This window comes from Salminus brasiliensis, chromosome 2, assembly GCF_030463535.1.
Source record: "Salminus brasiliensis chromosome 2, fSalBra1.hap2, whole genome shotgun sequence".
NCBI classification, from domain to species: domain Eukaryota; kingdom Metazoa; phylum Chordata; class Actinopteri; order Characiformes; family Bryconidae; genus Salminus; species Salminus brasiliensis.
In genome coordinates this window covers 7,306,512-7,317,245 of record NC_132879.1, presented here as the reverse complement: position 1 = coordinate 7,317,245, position 10,734 = coordinate 7,306,512, and the positions used below count along the sequence as shown (strand labels likewise).

The following is a 10,734-nucleotide window of genomic DNA, read 5'->3' as shown; positions in this document are numbered from 1 at the left end:
TGCTCACTGTGTGTGTGTTTCATTGGTGATTTTCTTTCCCACAGAGTTGAAAAATGTCTATATAGCCTATGTGGGGCAGTGGTGGCTCAGTGGTTAGAGCTCTGGGCTCTTGATGGCAGGGTTATGGGTTTGATACCCAGGCTCGGCAAGATGCTGGGCCCTTGAGCAAGGCCTATCACCCTGTCTGCTCCCGAGGTGCTGCAGCAATGGCTGTCCACCACTCTGGGTATGTGTGTGTTTCACTGGTGGGTGGGTGGGTGTGTGTGTAAGGTTTTCTTTCCCACAGAGTTGAAAAATGTCTATATAGCCTATGTGGGGCTAATCTGGCTTAGTGGTTAGAGTTCTGGGCTCTTGATGGCAGGGTTATGGGTTTGATACCCAGGCTTGGCAAGATGCTGGGCCCTTGAGCAAGGCCTATCACCCTGTCTGCTCCCAAGGTGCTGCAGCAATGGCTGTCCACCACTCTGGGTATGTGTGTGTGTTTCGTTGGTGTGTTGGTTGGTGGGTTGGTTGATGGATGGGTGGGTGGGTGTGTGTGTAAGGTTTTCTTTCCCACAGAGTTGAAAAATATCTATATAGCCTATGTGGGGCAGTGGTGGCTCAGTGGCTAGAGCTCTGGGCTCTTGATGGCAGGGTTATGGGTTTGATACCCAGGCTTGGCAAGATGCTGGGCCCTTGAGCAAGGCCTATCACCCTGTCTGCTCCCGAGGTGCTGCAGCAATGGCTGTCCACCACTGTGTGTGTGTGTGTGTGTGTGTGTGTGTGTGTGTGTGTGTGTGTGTGTGTGTGGTTTTCTTTCCCACAGAGTTGAAAAATGTCTATATAGCCTATGTGGGGCAGTGGTGGCTCAGTGGCTAGAGCTCTGGGCTCTTGATGGCAGGGTTATGGGTTTGATACCCAGGCTCGGCAAGATGCTGGGCCCTTGAGCAAGGCCTATCACCCTGTCTGCTCCCGAGGTGCTGCAGCAATGGCTGTCCACCACTCTGGGTATGTGTGCTTCACTGGTGTGTGTTCAATGCACAGATGGGAAATTTCATCTGTGTCCGTCCATGTGGTTATTTAATGTTTTTAATGTTTTAAAATTCAGTGATGCCAAAGCCCACAATGTCCTTAAACTTGCCAAAAACAAAACCTCTTAACTTCCTGATGGTTCCTAAACATTTCTATTCGTGTCTTGACGATATTTGTGTGAGATTTGTTTTGTAAAATATGACTAAAATACTTTTAAATAATTCAGCAAACCCAGAAAATGAGTGGGGTCACAGACGTTGCCCCCCTTTGCCTGCAGAAATGAACCGCGTGGGCCCCCATGTGGCCGGGTTCAGCACTGCACCTGCTTTTCCCGGAAGCAACAGTTTTTAAATATAAATATGACCATGGCTTGGGCGAGCGCTCGGCCAGTGGCGCTGTGTGTTTCAGCTTTAATGAACTTTGTTGTCGTGTTCGGTACGGGGGCGGATTTCGTCCGTTTCGTCTCTTTTCGCGCAATTTATCACAACATTACCGGCGGGGCGCCGCTGTGCCGAGGTGAGTCCAGCCTGGAGCCGGCAGCGATCACTGACTGACCAACGGAGCTGTTTATAGATAGATAACCCAGCGAAATATTCATAAGTACTGTGTTTTTTTATAGCAGATGTTTATTAATCTGCATTTTGAGCAGTAAGATTAGCTGGCTGGCGACTAACCGCAGGAGAAGTAAAGTTAGCGCCAGCTTCGCTAAACGAGCCACTTCACTGACCATTAGCTCACCATGCGGGACAGAAAACAGTGTCCGGAGTTTTTATTTATGTGTAGTTTGGTTTAATCGTGTCGACATATGAAAACAGACGTAGTTCGTAGTTGAATTTCACGTATTTTACACGTATGATCTCTTTATAACCGCTACTGGTCGAGCGACGAGCACCGCCCGGCTAGCTCAGTCGGTAGAGCATGAGACTCTTAATCTCAGGGTCGTGGGTTCGAGCCCCACGTTGGGCGACTTCAGTTTTTCTTTTCTCTCTCTCTCTCTCTGTCTCTCTCACACACACACTCTCTTTCTCTCTCACTCTCTCTCTTTCTCATTTCTCTCTCTCTCTCACTCTCTCTTTCTCTTCTCTCTCTCTCTCTCTCACTCTCTCTCTCTCTTTCTCTCTCTTTCTCTTCTCTCTCTCTCTTTCACTCTCTCTTTCTCATTTCTCTCTCGCTCTCTCACTCTCTCTCACTCTCTCTCTTTCTCATTTCTCTCTCTCTCTCACTCTCTCTTTCTCTTCTCTCTCTCTCTCTCTCTCTCTCTCACTCTCTCTCTCTCTCTTTCTCTCTCTCTCTCTTTCTCTCTCTTTCTCTTCTCTCTCTCTCTTTCACTCTCTCTTTCTCATTTCTCTCTCGCTCTCTCACTCTCTCTCTCTCACTCTCTCTTTCTCTTCTCTCTCTCTCTCTCTCTCTCTCTCACTCTCTCTCTCTCTTTCTCTCTCTTTCTCTTCTCTCTCTCTCTTTCACTCTCTCTTTCTCATTTCTCTCTCGCTCTCTCACTCTCTCTCTCTCACTCTCTCTTTCTCTTCTCTCTCTCTCTCTCTCACTCTCTCTCTCTCTCTTTCTCTCTCTTTCTCTTCTCTCTCTCTCTCTCACTCTCTCTTTCTCATTTCTCTCTCGCTCTCTCACTCTCTCTCTCTCACTCTCTCTCATTTCTCTCTCTCTCTCTCTCACTCTCTCTCATTTCTCTCTCTCTCTCTCTTTCTCTCTCTCTCTCTCTCTCTCTCTCTCTCTTTTCTCTCTTTCTCTCTCTCTTTCTCTCCATCTCTCTCTTTCTCTTTTTTTTCGCTTGCTCTCTCCCATTTTCTCTCTCTCTCTCATTATTTATTATTTACTCTGTGTACGTTGTCTCTCAGATGCCGTGCCCTGGTCTGTTGCTCTGCGGGACAGTACAGTTTTAAGGGCTCTGGGTGTGGATCTAGCACTCTTAGCCCTTTTCAGTGTCCAGCACAGCCTGCTTGCCTGGGAGCCGGTGAAGAGAGCCTGCCAGTCTGCTTTGGGGGTCCTGAACCGGGCTATGTACTGCACTACTACAGCCATAGCACTGCAGGTAACTAGTAACTAAGACCACACACTCTAGTTGAGCAGGACGGTGACAGATCTTCTCATTGAGATGAACAGTATACTTTTTTTTTTGGATATTGTGATAACTTGAAGACTAAACGGCACAGCACATGGGCTCACTCGGACGTTGGACTAGGGGACTAAAGGGTAATAAAATTACAAATGAGAACCTCTGGATTACTGTGCAGAATGATGGCCTTCTTTTAGCTCTTCAATTAAAAAACAGCTCATTATTGGATGATATGCAAATTTGTAAACTACAGCACTCTGGCATCTGCAGCTTCTGGTAGGTTTCAATGCTATTAACCTTTTAAACAAAACTCCTCATGAATAACTCTCAGCTCTTGTGTGTCCTGATGTAGGTGTTGATGCGTTATTGGCAGCCTGTGACCAGCGCCCCCTGCTTGTGGTCGGTGCGTAGTGCACCCTGGGATATCTGGTTCCCCCTCATCTGCTTCACAGTACACTTCCTTTGCTGGGCCATCATCTGCAGCATCCTGCTGATATTCGACTATCCAGAGCTTCTAGGAGTAAAGCAGGTAGAAACACACACACACACACACACACACAGTACTAACATATAAAGCAAGGAAAGGTGAGGAAAACTGTGTGAACGTGTCTGTTAGGGTGTGTTTATACTTCTAGTTGGGGTCTTTTGGTCTGGACCGATGATGCAGATGTATGACAAAAGGCTGGAATGTAGAGGTCTGCCCAAGGCGGGTGTGTCTGTGGGTCCTGCGTAATTCAGGCAATAACTAGCAGGCAGGATTTAATTTGCAGCTCACAGCGGGCAAACATCCAGCAGGTTGTGGGTTGAAGCAGGCGGGTATCCTCTCTGGGAGAAGCTTAGACGGATGGATCACTGGCCGCCTGTGGAAGCAGGAAGGAATAAGTATACTGCAGGTGAACTTCGTAAAATCATAAAAAATTTAACCGCTAGACCCTTAAACCTGACTTATTGAATCACGTCGTCTTGATATCGGTATTGAACCACATTTTTTATAATGTGCACATGCTAATTTGTTTATTGCCACAGAACGACGAATGTTAAAATTCAACCTGACTGTGGCTGCATCCCAGGTACCACACGCCTTTACTTTACAGAGGCAACTACACTCTAACATGCAGTTCTAAGGGTGGCTAATGTTGAAACACTGGGTAGTAGTGTGGTAGTGTGTGTGGTTTGGGACACAGCCCTGCTAAGCTAAAGCACAGAAACGTGGACAGGTTTATTTAGAGACTCACGGGACTCATGGACAGTGATTAACCCCCCTACCCCCCTCTTCCTCTCTCTATGTCTCAGGTGTACTATGAATGTTTAGGGCTCGGGGACCCGCTCGCCCTAAAGTCTCCCCGCGCTCAGCGTCTTTACGCCCACCTGCGGCACCCGGTGTGTGTGGAGCTGCTGCTGGTGCTCTGGCTGCTGCCCACACTGACGTTGGACAGGTGTGTCCTGGCTGTGTACATGTCCCTCTACCTTGCTCTCGCTCACTCACTGGATGCCCAGGACTGCGCCTACCTCAGCACACAGCTCCACAGCAAGCTGCAACTCTTCTCTGCTCCACATGGGGGCAGCGCTCACGTTAACAGCAACAGCAATGAACCCAAGCAAGACTGAACCGATCCACTGAATTAATACACTGGTCAGATCTAAAACGGGCGGGGGGATGGGGGCGTTATTTTACAAAGCAGAATTTCACATAACCAGATAACTTCAGCTCAAAGGTGAGGACCATCCATTTGGGATGTCTTCACTGTGCTTCACTGCCCACCCAGAAAATATCCCTAGCTAGGGTGAATAGACTGAGATACCTCTAAGATTGGATACTGCCCAATACAAAAGTTGTACTGATGCCTAGATACAGTACATACCCTACATGTGATTTGGCTTGAATGTCTTACTCTTGATGTTTCTGGCATTCAGGTGTAGAATTGGTGCCGAGTTAAGTTTGGACACCCAGGGAAGGTGCTTCCACCAGCTCGGTTCCAAGTCAAAGAAACGTCTAGATCAGGGGTGGGTAAAGGGGGCCGGCTTCCAGCACAGTTGGCTGAAATCCCTGCACCTACTAAACCTGGCAAATAGCAGGTGAGTTGAATAAGGAGTGCAGTCAAATGCAAAAATTTGACCCTCCAGGACCGGAATTGCCCACCCCTGGTATAGATGCTTGTCTTCCATACATCTTAATGGATGGTGGATCAAGCCGAGCCGTACATGAAGCTGGAAGGCCTTATTATGTTGGTGGGAGCTTATCCATTATTGGCTCTTTAGGGTTAGGGCTAGCATCAGGGGTTTGGATTTGATACAGGCAGCTACAGGATTGACTCTGGGCTTCAGTTATCTGGCTAAACTGAGAAATTCTGCTCTATGAAATACCTACCAGGGGTCTCCCTCACAAAAAATTGTTTAGGCTTCACAGTCTGTAACACAAACAGCAGTTTGTTAACAGTGATTAACCATTACACCTCAGGTTTAGATACTCAGGCTAGATAATTACAGTTTTTTATGAAAAACAGAGACTCTCTTGAAACATGAACAGGAATCAAGCAGCTTATTTTCAAAGTAGGAAAGAGAAATCCTTGTTATTAATGTAGACAGTAAAAACTAACGCAGTGAAGATTTAAATAGGCCAATTGAAAACTAGGCACCAAGTAGTGAATTTAGACGTTTTATTGCATGTTAGAAATGTTTTGAGAGTAGTAGGAAGTTAAGAAAATAGCTAAATTACAAACCAAACACTGTGATGCCACAGCCATGCGTGGTTCTGCTCCCTCTGGGTGGGTAGGAGTAGGATGGTCCTTCTTCTACCATCGTCCATCACTCCACATGGACGATGCTAGCCAGTGCAGGCGTTTGTTAGCTGGCATAACAGAATTGGCAGTTGGCGTTCTCCTCCAAGCGTATTAAGCATCCATCCAGTGGTGTTGTGTTAGCAGTAGTTTGATAAGAAGTGGTGGAGCTTCTTCACATGACTTGGAGGAAGCCCATGCTAGCCTTCACCCTCCCAGTGCTGCTGGCATCATGTGATTGGTGGAGTCCTAGGTAGTGGGTGGGAACTGACTACATTTTGGGGGCTACTTTTCTGTCATTTTATCATGTTTTTAGCCTCAAGATTTAATCTTAACCTTTGAAGATCGAGAGATTCTGGAAATAATTTTTTTAGAACAATCATTAATAGTATTTTTAATAGTCAAAGTCATCACTAGCTCTGTTTTTTAATATGGCTACTAAAAGTTTCTCTTTTTAGCCTATTAGCCTATTAGCATTTAGCTAACTATTTGAAACCTGTAATGCTGCTCTGGCCTGACATGCACCATATGTCCAAAAGTTTGTGGACGTCCCTTCCAATGAACATATTCAGCTACTTTTAAGTTGCACCCATTGCTGACGCAGATGTGCAAATGCAATCACACAGCTTCTTTAGCCCCTTTAGAGAATTATTGCCAATAGAATAGGACTTTCTGGAGCAGATAAATTTGAACCTATTAGCACCATGCTGCCTAATGCCAGGTGTGGGCTAGAGGGGTTGAGAGGTGGTGATCAACCAACATCCTGACCTCACTAACATTCTTGTCAATGAATGCAATCAAATCATCACAACATTGCTCCAAAATAAAGTAGAAAGGCATCCCTGTACAGCAGAGACAGTTACTAAACCCTTGATTTCAGAGGAAACAATGAACGAACAGGTGTCCCAATACTTTTGTCCATATAGTGTATATTTGGACCATTTGTCTAAATCAGCGTTATAGTATTAAAAACAGCGTTAGCGCTGGAGAACCGTAGTGCATAATTAGCCTTTTCTTGATGTCGGTATCATTTGACTAGTTTCCTCCACTGATGAGCCCTATGTTTCAAGGCATTGATTATACAAACATCACAAGGTTGGAAGGTTGTGTCTGATTGGTCCAAGATCTGTTTTATCTCCCATAATCGCAAACGTAACCTGCCATGAACCAGGACAGGTGTGCATCAGTGGTGAATAGTGGTCCACCATAGTGAGGAGGAAAGCAACAAACTAAGCTTAAAGTTGGTCTGTTCTGTGAGACAAACTCCAAGTCTGTCATATACCTGTTTTTCTTTTTGTTTTTTTAATATTTATGCTATTTGGTTTCTATTTTACTAATGTTCTTAGTAGTAAGTCAGACAGTTTTTAGTGCAAAATATCCTGTTATTATTTTTTTTTTTTCTTCTGTGTTTGTAGACTGTTGTTACAAAACCAGCGTGAGATATTTTGGTTGTTCAGTGTGGAATACAGGTAATGAGGTCAAGAGCACAGGTGAAAGATCATGAGCTTACAGAACTGTGCTTAGCTCCTAATGAACTCCTTAAGAACAAATGATCAGTAAATCACAGAGGCTGTGCCTCCAACTTAACCAATGCTGCCTTCTCAGACAGTATTTTGAGGTATACAGTCATTTCTAAATGTACATTCAGCATCCTGGCCCTTATATCTTTTGCTAGGTGTAAAGATTCTGACCTCTTATGCGAACATAGCTAAAAGCTAACAGCTAGCAATGGTTTGTCAAAACATTGGCATAAGCAGGTCAAAACCAGGACTCACTGTTGCCTTTGTGACTACCCTGCCTTCTAATGCACTGACTTAAGACACCGTACAGGTAGCCAGGCATCAAGGCAGCTACCATTAATTTGGGACACAGCCAGAGTGGGTCCCACTGGTTTTCAGTCATGCTACACTTATTTGTATTTTCCCTGCAGTAAGGTATTGAGCAGCTGTTAAACTCCATCTGCAGAAGAAGTAAATATTAGGGATGCACCGATCCGATACTAGGATCGGATATCGGTCCCCGATACTAACAAAATTAGCTGGATCGGGTCTCGGATAATTAGTCCGAACCAAAGGACCGATCCATTCATTGAACCCGATTCTCATACCTAGGCTTCACAACCCAGGATCAGAGTAACCTACAGACATCATACACAGATCATAGCAAACAGCAAGGCTCCACCTATCTAACCAGCAACCACCTATCTACCCTCGATCTGTCATCAGCGATCAGCCAGTAATCCAGCTGGTCTTCCATATAAGGAGAACCGAGAAGGGAGGAGCTGCTAGCTCCTCTTTAGTCTCACAGACTTCGAATTTCAGAATAAAAGTCTCGAGCTCAGACAACACTGTGCCGAGCTCCAGCACAGTTATTCATTTTACTGTTTATTTTTTATATCTCATTCATTCAGTTTGCTTTACATAGTAAAGTAAAGTAATGATTACGTCAGTCCTGATGCCTTAAGTCTCTCCCAGATGGTCAGGTATATACTTTATTATGTCAACAATGATATTGGATCAGTATCGGGTATCTGCTGATACGCAAACATTATGTATCGGTATCTGTATTGGAACAGAAAAGATGGATCAGTGCATCCCTGGTAAATATATAATTCTGCTATAGGTCTGTGTTGAGTTGTGAGGCTGTGCCTAAAGAGACAGTATTGTGTGCTTTTGCACAGTTGCTATACCTGAAAGATGTCTTTGTACGCACATAATAAGGATGTGGACATCAAGTGATTCAGAGTGGCTTTGGTTTGAGACCCTCTCTTGTAGAGAAACCTACCGAATTGTTTACAGTGGTGGTGAATGGAAGCATCTCTCTCACAGACAGTATTACACTACATGGTGAGGAATACGCTACCTGATTGCCATAGTGTTGTGAGAGTGATTTGTAGCCCAGAGCTTTCAACTCTCACACACTGGTCGGGAGACTCGCACAGTGAGCTCTAATCTCACACTCTCACGCCACATTTGCCATTCCTTATGCATTTCTAACTCGTAACAGTTGGTTTAGAATTAGACGTATTTTTAAAGGGGTTTAAAGGTCATGGGACAGAATAGTATTTTTTTCCTTTATAAATTTGACACTATTGTACCATCGTCAACTTGTAAAGGTTCACTGGTGGGTTTGGATAGTAAATACAGTGGCTATATTTGTGTTGTCATCTTAGAGGCTATAGAGGCCCCTGATTCCGGTCACTACCACTGTAAAGGAACCATTCGGATCATCTCACACCAAAGCACTCTTTACAAAGTCTTCACACCTTAACCATTAAAACATACTCAGTCATATCAGAAAATTAGGACCACCTATCTAATCGTGGGAATAAGCACCCTTGGCTCGAATGACACTAGTGAGACTGTATTAGGCGTCATAATACTCTGATATGACTGTTTATGCCTAATTTTGCAAAACATAAAGTAGGATCACCTCTAGATTTATCATCAAGTGTTACTTCTGCAGTGTTGCTTCTAACATATGCAAATGTTTGTGTTTTATGTTTTTTTTTGTCAGCATTTATTATAGCAATAACATAGCATCATGCAAAATCAGCAAGAAGTCACTGTCATGCATACAAATCCTCGCATCTCCATTTCTGACGTTTTTAGTATTGTCATAATGTTAATCTGGTAGATGTTCTTTCTGTTTCATTCTGTCAACATTTTATGAGGAATGGAGAAATAGAAAAGCTCCAGAATGGTTTGGAATGAAAGTTTACACTGATTTCCGTTGAAAGTTAAGAAAGGTGGCGATTTTGGAGATGCAAGGTTTTTGCAAAACAGCAAAAAAAAAGGCGTTTTTGTGTGATAATTGAGTCATTACATTTTTCTACTGGTATAATGAGGTTGATTGTTAGTTAGATATTAGTACTGGGGTGTATGAACGTGTGAATGTGTGCAAATGCTAAAAACTTAAGGAATTGTGTTTATTATTCAGAATGATGTAAAATTCCTGCAGGTTTTTAATATTTATAGGTTTTGGATTGTTGGTGTTTCCGATGGTCTTGAATGTATCTTTTACATGCACTGAAAAAATGCTGCATTAAATTTGTGACTTAATTGATCATATTTTGACAGTAATTGTGTTGTTTTTTTATTTTTGTTTTCTTTTTAATGTGGAAATGATGCACAAAAAAAGTATTTTTGAGTGTGGACTCATTTACTCATTTCTCAATTTGATGTAATCCTGTACTCTGCAGTTTGGTGAAAACTTTTATAATACAAATAAAGCTGTTTTTTCAGGACAGACCTAAATGTTTGTTATCCTGTGATGATCTCTGAGAGAGGGTGCATGGTGATTGGTGTCTGGAAGTGAAGCGTGATAAATGTGAGGAGCCACACTTTTAATGAGCTGCACAAGGGCTCCGGCTTGTTCTCAGAGCATTTCAGTGCTGGTGAGCACTGTGAGGAAACGAGGGCCATGGTGTTTTAAGAAGGATTTGGAGGTGCTTTACACAGGTGGCCATCAGAGAACACTTGCTTCCAAGTGTGCTTGGGACTTACAACCTTCTCCAAGCCCTAACCCCCCTGATGGAGGAGGAGCAAGAACAGGGCCCTGGCAGACGGATCTAGCTTATTTTAAGGCCTTTTCTTAGGGTGAGCAGTCTGTTGTGTGCCAGTAACTCCCCTGAAGCAGTTTAATGGGATTAGGGGATTAACGACGTGCGCCACCAAGGCTGGGAATATTTACTACCAGCGGAGGTGCTCTTGGTGTGCACTCTGAGTCAACCCCAGATCAAACTCTCGGAAAGGATTTATAACTATAATCATCAGCCCATAGGTTTTCGTGACCGGGCCTTGGCTCTCGAAGGTTTGCTCTTTGGCACACTGCTCTACGGGACCATCACTTTTGGAGGCAAACTGGAGCTTGGGG

General features: G+C 44.1%; 1 protein-coding gene and 1 non-coding gene across 2 annotated transcripts; both read left to right on the top strand.

The window, feature by feature from the left end:
• The first annotated feature begins 1,339 nt into the window (after window positions 1-1,339).
• Window positions 1,340-9,925, top strand: nrm (nurim). Its single transcript, XM_072674255.1, has 4 exons — window positions 1,340-1,527; window positions 2,865-3,058; window positions 3,435-3,611; window positions 4,376-9,925. Exons 1-4 carry the CDS (start codon window positions 1,371-1,373, stop codon window positions 4,688-4,690), a joined length of 843 nt encoding a protein of 280 aa, XP_072530356.1. The 5' UTR covers window positions 1,340-1,370; the 3' UTR covers window positions 4,691-9,925.
• trnak-cuu (transfer RNA lysine (anticodon CUU)) lies at window positions 1,905-1,977 on the top strand. Its single transcript has one exon. It is a non-coding gene; the product is annotated as a tRNA-Lys (tRNA).
• Window positions 9,926-10,734: the final 809 nt, after the last annotated feature.

What these genes read in the sequence shown, in the direction of transcription:
- nrm (XM_072674255.1), top strand. Translation starts at nt 1,371, where the DNA reads ATGACCATGGCTTGGGCGAGCGCTCGGCCAGTGGCGCTGTGTGTTTCA. An exon ending in CTACAGCCATAGCACTGCAG is followed by an intron (nt 3,059 to 3,434) that starts GTAACTAGTAAC and finishes GTCCTGATGTAG; the next exon opens with GTGTTGATGCGTTATTGGCA. An exon ending in AGCTTCTAGGAGTAAAGCAG is followed by an intron (nt 3,612 to 4,375) that starts GTAGAAACACAC and finishes TCTATGTCTCAG; the next exon opens with GTGTACTATGAATGTTTAGG.